The 14,191-nt window shown below is 41.2% G+C and overlaps 2 protein-coding genes across 8 annotated transcripts; one reads left to right on the top strand and one right to left on the bottom strand.

Annotated features, from left to right (window-relative positions):
* Positions 1-304: 304 nt before the first annotated feature.
* LOC133905469 (calmodulin-binding protein 60 A-like) lies at positions 305-7,595 on the top strand. 6 transcript variants are annotated; one of them, XM_062347264.1, is made up of 15 exons: positions 305-567; positions 678-732; positions 1,237-1,283; positions 4,092-4,134; positions 4,341-4,366; positions 4,461-4,990; positions 5,117-5,277; positions 5,356-5,565; positions 5,648-5,834; positions 5,910-6,035; positions 6,133-6,252; positions 6,345-6,470; positions 6,560-6,718; positions 6,817-6,924; positions 7,201-7,595. In XM_062347264.1, exons 1-15 carry the CDS (start codon positions 395-397, stop codon positions 7,359-7,361), a joined length of 2,232 nt encoding a protein of 743 aa, XP_062203248.1. In that variant the 5' UTR covers positions 305-394; the 3' UTR covers positions 7,362-7,595. The 6 variants fall into 6 exon arrangements, with proteins under 6 accessions (XP_062203248.1, XP_062203252.1, XP_062203250.1 ...); XM_062347268.1 differs by having other exon boundaries at positions 678-735; positions 6,145-6,252; XM_062347266.1 differs by having other exon boundaries at positions 678-735; positions 6,142-6,252.
* Positions 7,596-7,669: 74 nt separating this feature from the next.
* Positions 7,670-14,016, bottom strand: LOC133905470 (uncharacterized). 2 transcript variants are annotated; one of them, XM_062347270.1, is made up of 23 exons: positions 13,789-14,016; positions 12,841-12,920; positions 12,664-12,750; positions 12,538-12,588; positions 12,329-12,446; positions 12,191-12,247; positions 11,821-11,885; positions 11,578-11,661; positions 11,233-11,283; positions 11,089-11,151; positions 10,926-10,972; positions 10,364-10,433; positions 10,222-10,284; positions 9,892-9,981; positions 9,626-9,664; positions 9,393-9,542; positions 9,242-9,319; positions 9,086-9,171; positions 8,737-8,785; positions 8,558-8,638; positions 8,385-8,478; positions 8,071-8,167; positions 7,670-7,963 (listed from the first exon to the last, which is right to left on the bottom strand). In XM_062347270.1, the coding sequence occupies exons 1-22, from the start codon at positions 13,940-13,942 to the stop codon at positions 8,091-8,093; spliced, it is 1,734 nt and encodes a 577-aa protein (XP_062203254.1). In that variant the 5' UTR covers positions 13,943-14,016; the 3' UTR covers positions 7,670-7,963; positions 8,071-8,090. The 2 variants fall into 2 exon arrangements, with proteins under 2 accessions (XP_062203254.1, XP_062203255.1); XM_062347271.1 differs by lacking the exon at positions 13,789-14,016 and adding an exon at positions 13,055-13,209.
* Positions 14,017-14,191: the final 175 nt, after the last annotated feature.

Genomic DNA, 14,191 nt, shown 5'->3' with positions numbered 1-14,191 from the left:
TTGTTGCTAAAAGAGACGAAGGTAAAGCATCAAAAACCCGTATACACACTAGACCTGAGTGGTGCATATTTTTAGGATTATATGATGTACAAAAAGTAAAGTTAAATTGTTAATAACTAAGATTTCATATTTTTTTTCCCGGTGCCAATGCATTCTTCGCACCGGGCTGTTAAGTAATAACGCGCAATGAAAATGCACGAGAAGAAGCATGGAAAATTCAACACGTCATTTGTTGGCTTTATTCGTATTTATGTTTCCCATTTTGCCCCCTCGCTCTCGCTTATTTCAGTTCAGTACTGTGGTAAGCAGAGCTCGCAGCAGCTCACTTGTTTCGTCTCCGTTGACAAACCAAAGGAAAGCACACCAAGGAGAGGCCGCTACGACGACCGAGGGGATGGCCCCCAAGAGGCAGCTGTTCGTCGCGGCTGGCGCCGGCACCGGCGCCGAGCCGCCTCCGGGGAAGCGCGTGCGGGTGGCGGAGGCTTCTGGCAGCAGCCCCGAGACGCCCTCGTCGCCGCGGAAGCGCTTTCTCGCCATCGTGCTCGTCGTCCTCTTCTTCAAACGACCGTACGCGCGCCGATCTCTCTCTCTCTCTCTCTCTCTCTCTCTCTCTCTCTCTCTCTCTCTCTCTCTCTCTCTCTCTTGACGCTGTGCATGGTTTGCTCGTGCTCGTGCAGGAAGGGTCGGAGCATGGACAGCGTCCTGAACTCCCCCTCGCAGATTGGTCGCCTGGTGGTGAGTCCATTAGCAAATTAACAAGAAAAAAGATCCTTTTCTTTTCATTGCAGAAAAGAAAATCTTCCCCTGTTTGCTTCGGTGTGGCTGTAAACTATTAGTCCCCTCGATTTGGACTCAAATTGGCATTTTTCGAGAAATTACATCGGTTCAAGCCGATCCTTGATTCCGGCAGAGTTTTTCTTGATGGATAGTTGCTTTCTGACTTATTTGTAATTTTCCAAGGTTTGGGTGTAAGTGTAACTCCAAGTTTCGTCATTTTAGTGAAGAATATCTTCTCAGTCTGGGCACTTTTACGCCCTATTTGGATTCTTGGAACGTAGGAATGTCACATGAAAAGGTTTAATCCCGTAGCAATCGAGAAAAATTCTAGTATATCGTATAATTTTTTCCCACTCGTTTGTTGCATTTAATAGTTTCTCGTCGCTTTTTTTAAACCAAAAAAATAGTTTCTCGTCGTTGTCTTTGGACTCATGACTTATTTGATCTCTGCTTGGATAGGTGATGCAACTTGGGCAAATTCTTCGTCTTCTTAATACAATTGTTCGGTAACGTATCTTATTACCTGTTAATTGTATACGTAGGATCGAGAATAGTGATTAGTTGAAGGTGAATTTTTAGATGGTTTTTTTAATCTTTCACTCCAGGTGTCTCAAACAAACGTACAGAAATAAAAACTCAAGAGAAACATGTTGTGAAATTATAATTCTTATGAATGGAACTAAACATTAGATTTCATTGAAAACCAATATGTACTTCATCACACACAAAAGTTTACAATTTGAGAAAAAAAACACTTAAATTCAAGGAGATAGTCACCGATTCTTAGAGGATCTTTTGGTGCAACTAGTAATAAGAAGAACAACTTCAAGTTGATGATTTAGATGTAAGGGTATTCAAGATTAATTCTGAATGTGAATTTTATATGTCTAGCAACAAGAAAAACCACTTCAACATAGTCGTGAGGAACGGTGACGTCCTAAGAAGGGTGAATTAGGACACTTAGAAACCTAAAATAAATTGGCTCTAAAAACTTTACAAGATAAACCTATATCAATTTCTATCAAAATATATTCTAGGTTTATCTAGTGTGTCTACTCTACCGCTGCAGAGGATTGCAACCTACTCTAGCAAGGTAAATTGCAAGTATGTAAATGCGAAAACATAAATAAAGTAGAGAGATAAACTCGGTACAATGGATTTTTATCCCGTGGTATCGATAGCATGAATATCACCCCTAATCCACGTTGGAACTCCACAAAGGATATGCTCCCGATCGTCAAGTCTTTTTCGGTCATAGCTCTTGAGTAACTAAGTCACCAAGACAATGTCTCAAGCATGATGAGCCACCAAGTCATCAAGGCAAGGTCTCAGTAGTAGTCTATCTTCCAGTCACTTGCCGTCATGATCACTTCGGAGTTTGAGCCACCAAGGTAAGGGTCTCCGTATCCCTATACACGTGTCTTGCCGCCGCTCCACACCAAGTCGAAGGGTCAACAAACTTGAGCCACAAATGTCCAAGATGTCGGTGAATCACCAAGACTCCAAAGTGTTGACGTACCACTCGGTACAAGCTAGGATCACTCCTTGATCCCTTCTTCAAGTTGCAGCACCTAATTACAATTCACTCTAGGCCTATAAACACTAAACACTCTAATCTTGAGATTAATCGTCTTACATGATCACTTTAAGTACTTTGGTGGTTTAGATGTTTTCTCAAGTGTATATGAGTTTCCTTTAGACTCCAGAAGCATGCCACAACTTCAAATGATTGAGTGGAAGGGGAGTTATAGTCTCAAATCCACCAACTAACCATGTTCCCAATGGCTCAGAAAAGTTGTTAACACCAGATGATCCGGTGAGAACAGTAGTACTAACACTGGATTATTTGGTGAGTACAACCTCAGAAACTAGACGTTGGATTTCCACTCAAAGTCTCTCTGAACACTGGACACTCTGGTGTGCCTTCAAATCTATCACTAGACCTTCCGGTGAGTTAAATGTTTAAATGAATTGACAGTGATACCAATTGAAGTATTTAAACATTGTATACCTCTAGGGACATGCTGATTTCTCCATAAGAATACAAAAGATACATCTAGCAGCATATGTTAGTCTCAAAATCATAACCCATAGGATATACTCCCCTAAATATATGCATACAAATTTTAAATACTTACGAGACATATGCACTTGTTATTAATAAAACTAGAAATAGTACCCTATAGATTAATTCATGGCACATAAAACATATCAATTGTATAACTAGTGCTATGAAAAAACTTACAGCTAATAAACCATGTACGTTGCTCATAAAAAAAGACAAATACAAGCAACCTACCATATAAAAATTTACACTATGCATTACAATAAATTGAAATATGAACATATAATAAATTGAAATATGCACATATCAAACATGAACACAAGTCTAGCTACAATTACCTCATTATCTTTGGATGTAGATTTAGGTTATGTGGATCCTGATCTTCATCAAAGCACCTAATCTTATGTACTTGGCTTCTTCGATTGAACATTCACTTATCTTATGAGACAAGGCTCCAAATTCTTGAGCCGGCTTGTGCTTCAAGTCTTTTTTAAAACCCAAGTTGATTGGGGTCCCTCCATATTAGCGATGACTTCTTTAGGTAGTCAAATGGGTTGGTTCCACTTCTAATTCTTTCTCTCAACCATATGTACAACCACCTTATCATTGTTCTTCTTCTTGAGCTTGTAATGGTTGCTCTTGGTCTTAGTTTTGTAGTTGGGCTTGGTTTCCTAGCTCAGAGATAAAAACGTTAATTCTATTTTTTCTGCAATTTTGGTTAGTCATGATCATAATTATAATATATAAATATGCTCATGCAATCCCATAAATCATCAAACCAAATCTATAATCTTTTCAATCACTCATCACGTATAAATCAAGACATATGTTAACTTAGTTTCTCAGCATCTGTTACTACTTTTTTAGTGTGCTTGTAGTTTCAGTTTCGAGAATTGTTTTTACAAAAAGAAAGTATATATATCCATGTCAAGAATTTTGTCAGCTACTACTTAAGTCCATCTACGTTTCCAGTCAAAAAGAAAATCCATATAATTCGCAAAATTCCATATGCTACTGCTTACTTAAGTCCATCTACCAACTTGTTCCAGTTTCCACTCAAGATTAGCCCTAACTACTGCCAACTGTTAAATGAACCGATCTTGCTTTTTCAAGCAATTGTCAGCCTTTATCGGAAAAATAAAGCAATTGGCAGCCACAGCTGCAGTGTATTTCTATTATAGGAGTTAGGGAGGTCATTTTCATTTTCCTTCTTGAGTTCTGTAATTCCTTGTTCGGAATTTGGATGCAGCCAACAGGAAAGCATCAAGGAGTGGATTCAGGGCTCTCACCTAGTAAGTGGTTAGGTTGTATTTCCTTCTTTACATGTTAACTATTTCTGGTGAAAATCTCGGTTTGCTATTGCTTGCCCATTGTTCACTTTGTTGAACGAAACAAGGTCATCATTATTGCTTGCAAGGGTCAAAATGAAATCTACTCTCTTTTTTTCCTTTGAGAAATACTCTAGTCTTATTGTTCCTGCTTCTTGCACCAATTGCAGGACCACCACAATCACGAGCAGCTCACGTAAGGGATCCTCATTTTGTCCTAACAGAACAAAAGTTGAAAGATCTTGAGTAAGTAAACCACAATTTACTATGCTGTCTGATTTGTGCTGCAGGCAAGAGACCAATCAGCAATGGATCAGTGCTGAATCCAAAGTGTTGGCTACAAAGAGAGGCGAGGGCAAAAGCACAAGCATTCGGCTGCGTTTTCTCAATGGAATGAAGACTCCCGTTTACCACGACGACGAGATAAAATCTGAGAGCAATGGGGCCATAAAGATTGGCATATTCGATGGAGACAAGATGATCAAATCAGCCCCCCTTTCGAACGCGAAGATTGAGATCTTGGCCCTTGAGGGCAACTTCCCTTACGATGCCATGGACAGTTGGACTGCTAAGGAGTTCGATGAACATATAGCCAGGGGTCGGGATGGAAAAGGAAATGTGTTGGCGGGTAAAGGAACAACTGCCCAGCTGATCAACGGAGAGCGGGATCTTGGTAGCATCAAATTCACAGAAGGGTCATGCATGGCTCGCAACAGGATGTTCATCGTCGGAGCAAGAGTCATGGAGGGCGAACGAGCTGGTGTCCGGGTTCAAGAAGCTGTCATGAAGCCGGTGGCCGTGAAGGTTCCCAGAAATAAATGTATGTTCCCTGCTATCTGTATCACATCTTCTTCACATATCATGTGTTTAATTGTTCTTCTTCTTCAGGTGATGTGTGATAGCAAGTCATTCCTTACCTGTTTTCCTATTGATTTCTCTTTTGCAGCAAATGAAAAGAGTCATCCTCCGAAGCTAGATGATGAGGTGTATCGTTTGGAGGAAATTGCCAAACATGGCAAGTACCGCAAGAGGCTGGAGGAGATGAGCATCTTTACTGTGCAGGACTTCTTAAAGGCTCTAAATAAGGACTCTGATAACCTCGCCAGAGTAAATCTCTTGAACATATTCTTGCACATCCTCTGTTAGTTAATTTGCGTCGCATCATCGCCATTTCTCGATGTGCAGATTCTCAAGATAAAGAAGGAAAACAAGGCCTGGGAGAAGATGATCGGGCATGCTAAGGAGTGCCGTCTCGAAGGCAAGCACAAGCTGAAATTGTATACCTGCGCAGAGAAAAACGCGAAGCTTTTCTTCAATTGTGTGCACCGTCTTGTTGGGGCAGCATTTTCTGGTGGTCGTTACACGCCGTTTGACAAGTTCAATCCGTTTGAACAGGTACATGTTTTCATGTCAACATATTGGCCTTGTTCATCATCACTTTCTTCATCGGAAGTGAACAGTGTGTTTTTGGCTGCAGTCGTTAGTGGATAAGCTGAAAGAGGGCGCGTACTCTGAATTGGATGTTCTTCCTGAGGATCATGTAAAGCTAGACAACTCTTCTGATCCAATTCACATGGATACATATGCTGCTGTTGGTGCTGGTCCATCCTACATGTCAAGTGCAACACAGCAGAATTGGTCTGGTCGCCTTGCAGCTCATCAAGGTTAGGGATAACCGGTTACTTGTCTGCTTGCCCAGCATACTATAGTACCCTGATACTGAAGAATTTGTTTTTCAGTTGGAGGTATGGCGGCAGTTGAAGGATTGATCCATGGTCAGATAGAGCCATCCTGTGCGAATGCGAACAATGATCCCGGCCCCAGCTTCTCAATTCCTGATCACCATAGCATACATAACTATCAAGGTGCTTGCTTCAGTCCTGTAACTACTTCCTTTTCTTCATAATCGCAAACATGCAGCATAGAATACCCTGATACTTGAGAGTTTTCTTTCGGTTGGAGGTGTTCCAGCAGTTGAAGGATTGAGCCATGGTCAGATAGAGCCATCCCGTGCGAATGCCAACAATGATCCCGGCCCCAGCTCCTCGATTCCTGATCACCATAGCATACATAACTATCAAGGTGCTTTGCTTGAGTCCCGTAACTATTTCCATTTCTACATAATCGCGAACATGCAGCATAAAATACCCTGATACTTGAGAGTTTTCTTTCAGTTGGAGGTATTCCAGCAGTTGAAGGCTTTAGCCATGGTCAGATAGAGCCATCCTGTGCGAATGTGAACAATGGTCCTGGTGCCAGCTTCTCCATTCCTGATCACCTGGGCACACATAACTACCAAGGTACTTGTTTCAGTCTCGTGACTGTTTTCATTTCTGCACAAGCTACCTTGCACAACAATTTCTGATGCTCTGATCTTTAAACTTAGCAGATCAATGGACTTGGCTTGCTGGTCAGGAGCAGTTCTCCCCGGCTTTCATCAATGACTTGTATCAGGACCCCCTTGGAGGACATGGCTTCTCTTTTGAGACAACTGGCATGAGTAATATGCGTCAATTCGTCTCTCACGAAGATGACACTAACAACTATGGTGCGCCTATTTTTTGCGGTTATGCTTGGGAGAACACCTAGCACAAAACTGCCGAGCAGCTAATAATCCCTTTGCTTCGTTTCCCTCTTTTGTTGCAATGGCACCAGGATTAGGTCAGCTCTTCTGGCCAGACAATGACACCGTAGAAGCATCAACTTCTGCTCGCATCAATACGACATTAACACAGCAGCAACTTACAGTCATTGGTATGTATATCTTCTTGGACACCTCAAATTCAACAAAATATGCGACAGGCGTACGAGGGCAGCTCCGAGTGTAAATTTGTTGGTTTGGAAAAAGAATGGGAAGGGGGAGGGGATTTCTGGTAACCTCTGAGAATTTTTTAATTAAAAGTGAATTTTCATTATAATATTTTTGTGAAAATAATGAAGAATATGGCAATAGAGATGAAAGTGCACATGATATTGTCTTCCATTACTTTCCAAGCAACTAATCCTCTTGTTTGCTTCGGTCTGATACAGGTGCTCCAGGATCGGCTCAAGGGATCGTGCAGAGACAGATGGAAGCTCCCTTACCCCCCAACATTGGTGCCCCGGTGGCACCAGCTTCTGCTCAACGGACTCTCTCACCACAGCAATGGTCTCAATGCCAAGGAAACACACCCTGGAATGGGTCACTCTGACGATTGACATGGTGCAGCTTATCATATCCTGAACATGGTTAGGACTAAGGAGCCTAGCAGCCCTGCATCGATTTGATTCCCAGGATCCAGTCCAGCAACAACAGTTAGCTCAAAATGTAACGCAGTTTTACAGCATGTATCATTACTCTCTTCTTCTTGTAATGTAGAATCTGTACTGTGGTATCTGATGCAGCTTTAGGCTTTGTGCTGCTGTTAAAGTGATGCAAACCTCTACTGCTTGTATACGTGTCAGTAAGTTTGGTATGTTGGCAGTGTAGAACTATAATGCATGTCAGGTGGAAACTCAGAAAAAAAAAACAGTTTTAGCTGTAAAAGTAACATTAAGGATTAAACACGGTAGTTTCAGCTGCTGTCTAGAGGATCAGACCATAAGCTCAGAACAGCCAACAAAATCATGTGGTTACAACCTGGTACACTGTATGATGATCAGCTAAGCCACTGAAGGGATCTCTAGGACAATGAAAAATTCTATTCAAGCTCAGTTTGATTTCTGGTACATGTATTGTGTACAAGAAAAAAGCTTGAGTCTCAGCAGCAACGAGCAAAATGCTTCAACTCCCCACCCAAAGGGAGATCTCCATCTGGAAATGTAAAACAAGAGTCCCGCTCATAAACTGAATGTTCAGAAACATACGTACTTACACTGAGAAAAAGCCTTTGAGGAATAACAAGTTTCAGAACCCTTTACCCGAAACTGGTAGAATGACATTACTCGGAAGCTCCAGCGTAGCCATTCGAGTTATTTGAACTAGTTCCTAGTTGTTTAGTGGCCGCCAATATTAGACCTGCATAGTTCTCAAAAGATGTAATATTAGACATACATAGCAAATTCTAGACTATGCTATGCAGGAAAAAAAAAACTCAGCACAAAGAGATCATGGTGCTCTTGTAGCATTCATACTACTGCAGTTCACAGAAGAACTGAAACAATGCGATTTTTTTCTTAGAACAGTTTAGGGGAGCAAAGCATTTGACAATTCAAACATAACAAAAAGTTTCCACCTGTAAATGGAGGTGAAGGTCTTCGAGGCCTTGATTTGAACTCTGGATGGAACTGAACACCTATGTAGAAGGGGTGGTCTTGTAGCTCTACAATCTGATCATAGGTGCAAGCAGGCTCAGGCTTTAAAAAAAATCAAGGCACAAGGATATGACATAGGATGTTTGCTTAATACCTCCATCCTATTTCCACTTTCATCACAACCAACAAACTGAAGACCAGCGTTTTCAAGCATGGGAACAAAGGCTGGATTGACCTATTTAAACAGAAGTAACAAATAAGCACTTCCAAGCATATGAGTATAACGGATGCAAAGAATAGCAGGATGTTTAGAAACTAAGATTGACAGTAAACCTCGTATCTATGACGATGACGCTCGTCCACATGTGGAGGACTTCCATACCTAAAATTAACAGTTATAGCGCAAGTTAGAATGTGCAATAATAATATTATATAAGGCAAAAGTTAGAGATGGTCAATAACTGGGGGCTTGCACAAAATTTCAACTACTACACTAAAGCTGCATTTTGTAATGTGATGTCGCGAAAATATACACTTCCAAGTAAGGAAAGCTCCAGACAACACAGCTGTGTAAGACACTGTTTTCTGGTGGTGGTGACAATGGATCGAGTTCCAAACAAATTAAATTCAAGAGTGCCAACAAAAATATGATATTAACCAAGAAAGAATCTAATATCCGTACAGTTTTGATGTAAGACAATCAGGTCTGCGAAAGAATGTTCTCCGGCAGCCCAACCTCATCGTGTTTCCCATATGTGTTTTTGAAACCTGCAGTCAATTGTCAAGGCATTAAATCAAAGTCATGTCCCTTCCATGAACATAACAGGAAAGGAAGTACCTCAGGCATGTACATAACAACACGGTCTGGTGTATCCTTGTTAAACTCTTCACTGTCTGCATCTCCCAGGCCCAGAACCTAGCAAGCATAATCAAGTGAGAACCTACAAGGATAGCTTCGTAAGTAAAAGAAAAAAAGGAAGCAAACACACATGTCTGGACATCTCAATCACTGAGATCTGCATGCCCAAGCAAATACCAAGATATGGAACTTTATTCTCACGAGCATATTTTGCAGCCAATATCATCCCTGAGATTCCACGATCCCCAAATCCTCCTGGTATCAAAATGCATGATGAACCCTGAATTTTCAGCATTTATGAATATTAACTTTAAAAACTGTTACATATTTAAAAAAGGAATAAAATACAATTGGTATACTCACTTTAAGGGTTTCCCAAGCTTTTGCATAGGAATCTGGCACCTGTTGAAAATTGTCTTCATGAGGTACAGTAACACACAAACATATTAAGACGAGAAAATGAGTGTAGTTACAAATGTGAAACATAAAATGAAACAACCTTAATACGGAAAACTTGTTGAGTTAGCAAAGATACAAATGCCATATGTGGTACAAAAAGTGGATCATTGATCGACCAGATGCTTTTACTGCACTTGTCCAATCTTATTGACACATGGTTAGTGGCTTACAGTTGTTGCAGTTGAATCTTCAAGATCTGAAGCTGCAATCCACTGGATAGATGGCTTCAATGAACAGGCAACACTAGCATGCAGGAGAGCCTGGAACAAATTGAGACATGCAAAAACGAATTAGATGTAATATTTTCATGTATAGTACATAAGCCCAAATTGCATCAACACAAACACAATAATGTGGCAGTTCAAAACCTCAATCGTTTAACAATTAGAAAACAATTGTTTCTACTCTAGGCAACCATGGAGATGACTGTAACTATAATAATAATTGTACCATAGAAAAGAAAAGTTTTGTGTATATTCGAAAATGGAATCTAGACCAACCTTCACCACTGATAGGTAAGAATCTGTCAAATCAGTATACTTCCCAACCAAAGCAATTTTAACCTGCATTATATTGATATTCAAATTTATTCTGCACTAAAAAGAGTCAATCAACAATCAAATACTGTACCACAACACTAACAGGGTTCTCGAGGTTGTCATAAGACTCAGCCATCTCTGTCCAATCTCGTAACTCAGGTGGTCCAGCAGACCTATAAAATAAAAAGACAAGATAATATTGCCCCCAGATATACTAACCATAACACCATATAAAAATTGGTAATGCTATTGCAGTGTAATAAATTCAGTGTAAATAAAAATTGGTAATGCCATCTCAAATCAACCACCAAACAAGTATGAGTAAGCCTTTTTTTGCATTTATTACAATGACTTCAAACATAGCTCTAAAATTGGAAGGTTAAGCTGATCATCTATCAATATCGGCAGCATATGATTTCTCAACGGTTATATGAGTCACTGTTAAAAAAACGACCGCCTAGCCCACCTAGGCGGCTAGGCACAACCGTACAACCCTCCCGCCTAGCACCTAATTGCCGCCTAGACCACCTAGGCACTAGATGCCACATCGCCGCCCAATTAGCACCTGGCGCTTGAAAACAGATGAGTAAATTACAGAATATTCTATGTGCCACATACTTTGCATGCATTTATAAGCACTGCTTTTTAGTAATTATCTTACTCACCTAGCAAGGTTTAGCCTTTTGATTATAGCTTCATGAGCCTTTTGGTTCTGCAAAATAACACTTGTCAAAATTCGTACTGCAGCAACAACTAAATGCATATCATATTGACTTGATATCTTTCTCTGCAAAGTGAAGGCTAACTTTAGAGGAAGTTGCAACTCACTCTAAGAATAAGTGGGACATGCCATAAGTTTGGAACGTCATGGATGTTAAGTATGTTCTCAACCTACATGAATGAAGACAGAATGTAAATAGGAAAACAATGTGGTGAAATGAAACTTTTTCAGACTTAATCATGAAAACATACTGGAACATGGCAAAATTGTGAAAGCTTCTCCTTAACAGATCTGATTAGTGGCTGAAAGAGCAGATAAATATAGCTCAGATTAAAAAGGAACACGTGGAAAAGAAAAGAGTTACATCACCAAACACATGAAGAAAAATGTACATGTACTAACCCAAGACAGATTAGAATGGCTGCTTGAACAAAACTCGTTATGAGAAAATAAAATACAAACTCAACAACAGATGTACCATCACAAGTATCCAATAGATGGGGGAAAACAGCAATCTCATACTATGACTGAAAAAAATGTCATATTTTAAAGCATCTGCTATTAACTATTCATCATTTTTCATGTTTTTGCAATACCTGCACTGACCGGCATGCTAGAAGATCAGGAGTCAGACCCAAGGCCCTCAATTCTCGTACACTGTGTTGTGTTGGCTTAGTTTTCTACAGAAAGAGAAAAAAGAATGTCAAGCCTCCCAGTACCAGCAACTATCTGTCATGATAGAAGACTTGAAAAGTGCAATGTAATTTTTTCCTCTTGTCAGAGTAGAAGATATGATATAAGCAGAATTCGTCATTGCAGTTAAAGGAAGAATTATTTACCTGTTCACCAACTACACCCAATACTGGAGCAAGGCTCACATGTATGAGGCAGAAATTCTCCTTGCCTACAAAATATATATTAGAGTCACATTCATGATAATCGCTAACAAGCAAAAAAGTTTCTTTTTAAAAAAAAATGCTGCATGACTACATAGCAGATCAACGAAAGCATGTGAATACTACATTTGCACTAAAAAATGGCAGTGCAGAAAGTACACTCTAATCTATGGTCCAATCATTCCCAAAGAAATAGATAGAAAAAGGAGACCATGTGAATTGATACAAATCTTAGAAGCGTTGTAACATCAAAACATATCTCAGCAAACATAGGATATGAAAATTGAAATGACAATGGAAAGTCCAGCTATACCAAGAGAAAAGGACAATTGGCGCAAAGCTTCAATGAATGGCATTGACTCAATATCACCTGAAACAAGCGCAAAATCAATTTATCTTCTACATTAATAATTATTAAAGTGTCAGATCATAAGATGTCATAAAACCCTACCTACAGTGCCTCCCAATTCAATAACACAAACATCAGCTGGACGAGTCTGCCCATCCACAGGAACAGAGGACACTGATTGTATCCACTGTTTTATTTCATCAGTTACATGAGGAACAACCTGGATACTTACAACTGTAAGAATTTCATATTTTTTCATGTGGGCATTCCATACAACGCAACCATAGCAACAAATGCCACAAGGGAATTACCTGGACTGTCTTGCCAAGATAAACACCCTTCCTCTCCTTCTCAATGACAGACTGAAAGAAACAGAAATTAACTATTTACAAGCTCAAGCGAGAACAAGCAAGAATTTTTGTGGGGCAGATACTCACCTGATATATCTTTCCAGTGGTAATGTTGTTGTCCCTGGTCAGAGTAACATCAATGAAACGCTCGTAGTTCCCTAAATCCAAGTCAACCTACAAATGTCACATGTCAGGAATAAGACAACACCGAGAATGTAAACCTTAACATCATGTATTTGCATGCAAGCAATAAAGGGACCGTACCTCTCCACCATCATCAAGGACAAACACCTCACCATGCTCAAAGGAGGACATTGTACCAGCATCTTTGTTCAAGTATGGATCTACAAAACCAGGAAGTGAACAGTAGTAAGACCAGTGCAGACCAATGCCTAAGCACCTCCAAACTAGTTAAACTCTACACATGGAAACAATGTAGGTTTTAAAATCACATTAAAAAATAACTTGCTGATTTAACCTTTCTCATGCCAAAAGATCCAGAAAGGCGCCCATCCTTAGGCAGAAACCTTCCAAACGCCTATCACAAAAGGCCATTTGGAAGCCGAAAAGCTTGACCGCAGTGCACCGTCCCAATAAAACGACAACCAAAACCCACATGCTTATCCCTGATGACCCAACACCAACCTTCATAATAGAACCAAAAGCTTACATAAAACCCACCAAAGGTGGCACCTTAAAGCAACTAAAAGCAGCAAAAAGAAACTAGTACTAGTGAGACAACAAGCCTTTAGAACTTGACATCGACTGCACACGGGCTCATGAATTCATGAGGTACGGATAACTTTCACTAGAAATAAAGTATAAGAGTAATTGGAACCCCAAAGAGGCAACCTTCCACTACTACTCGTCACCCCAAATTCCGACCAGAACCAGTAAAGAATCGCATTTGACCACCCAAAAGTCCAATCAGGACCAGTAAAGAATTGCCTTTGACCGCCCTGGCTCCAAGCAGAAACCAACAAACCAACGCTTTTGGCAACTGATTACCTAAACCAAAAAAAAACACTAAACCCGAACCTAATCACGGGAACGCGGCACCTTTCTACCCCAAGAAGAGCATGCCAATGCGCCCCTCCCAACTCCGCCCCAAGAATCCCAAGAGTTCCTAGGTTTTAGGGGGCACCAGCAAGAACGCCTCTACGGCACGGAAGGGAAGCGGCGGGTGTGGGGAAAGGGGACGGGAGGGCGTACCGATCTTGATGCAGGTGACGCGGAGGCCGCAGGACTTGAGGACGACGCCGACGCTGCTAGCGGTGACGCCCTTGCCGAGCCCGCTAACGACGCCGCTGGTGATGAGGACGTACTTGGTCGCCGCCGTCTGCCCCTCCTCCGCCGCCTCCGCCATGGCGAAGCGAAGCGCGGGAGTAGATGCAGGTGGGATCGGAGAAGGGAAGACGCTGCACTTCCGCTTCCGTTCGTGTGCAGGAAAAACAAAACGAGTACGTCCTCGTAGCAACGCAGTTGTAGTCGTAGTCTCGTAGACTTGTTCGCGAGCAGCCCGTTGGGCCCGGGCTCGGGCCCAGTCCTGGGCTATGGGTCCGTTGGGCCGGCCTGTTCCGTTGAGGCCCGTTCGGAACACGGGAGTTTTCTGGGA

The sequence above is a fragment of the Phragmites australis genome, chromosome 22, assembly GCF_958298935.1.
Source record: "Phragmites australis chromosome 22, lpPhrAust1.1, whole genome shotgun sequence".
In the NCBI taxonomy this organism is placed as follows: Eukaryota; Viridiplantae; Streptophyta; class Magnoliopsida; order Poales; family Poaceae; genus Phragmites; species Phragmites australis.
This window is presented reverse-complemented; position numbering and strand designations above follow the sequence as displayed.

Bases quoted from the DNA above. Each gene is read 5' to 3' on its own strand.
- LOC133905469 (XM_062347263.1), top strand. From the start codon at position 395: ATGGCCCCCAAGAGGCAGCTGTTCGTCGCGGCTGGCGCCGGCACCGGC. The intron at 5,566-5,647 runs GTACATGTTTTC...TTTTGGCTGCAG, and splicing joins AGTTCAATCCGTTTGAACAG to TCGTTAGTGGATAAGCTGAA. The intron at 6,036-6,132 runs GTGCTTGCTTCA...TTTCGGTTGGAG, and splicing joins TAGCATACATAACTATCAAG to GTGTTCCAGCAGTTGAAGGA.
- LOC133905470 (XM_062347270.1), bottom strand. From the start codon at position 13,942: ATGGCGGAGGCGGCGGAGGAGGGGCAGACGGCGGCGACCAAGTACGTC. The intron at 10,434-10,925 runs GTGAGTAAGATA...TTTATTTTATAG, and splicing joins AAAAGGCTAAACCTTGCTAG to GTCTGCTGGACCACCTGAGT. The intron at 8,479-8,557 runs GTATTAAGCAAA...ACCTATGATCAG, and splicing joins AAAGTGGAAATAGGATGGAG to ATTGTAGAGCTACAAGACCA.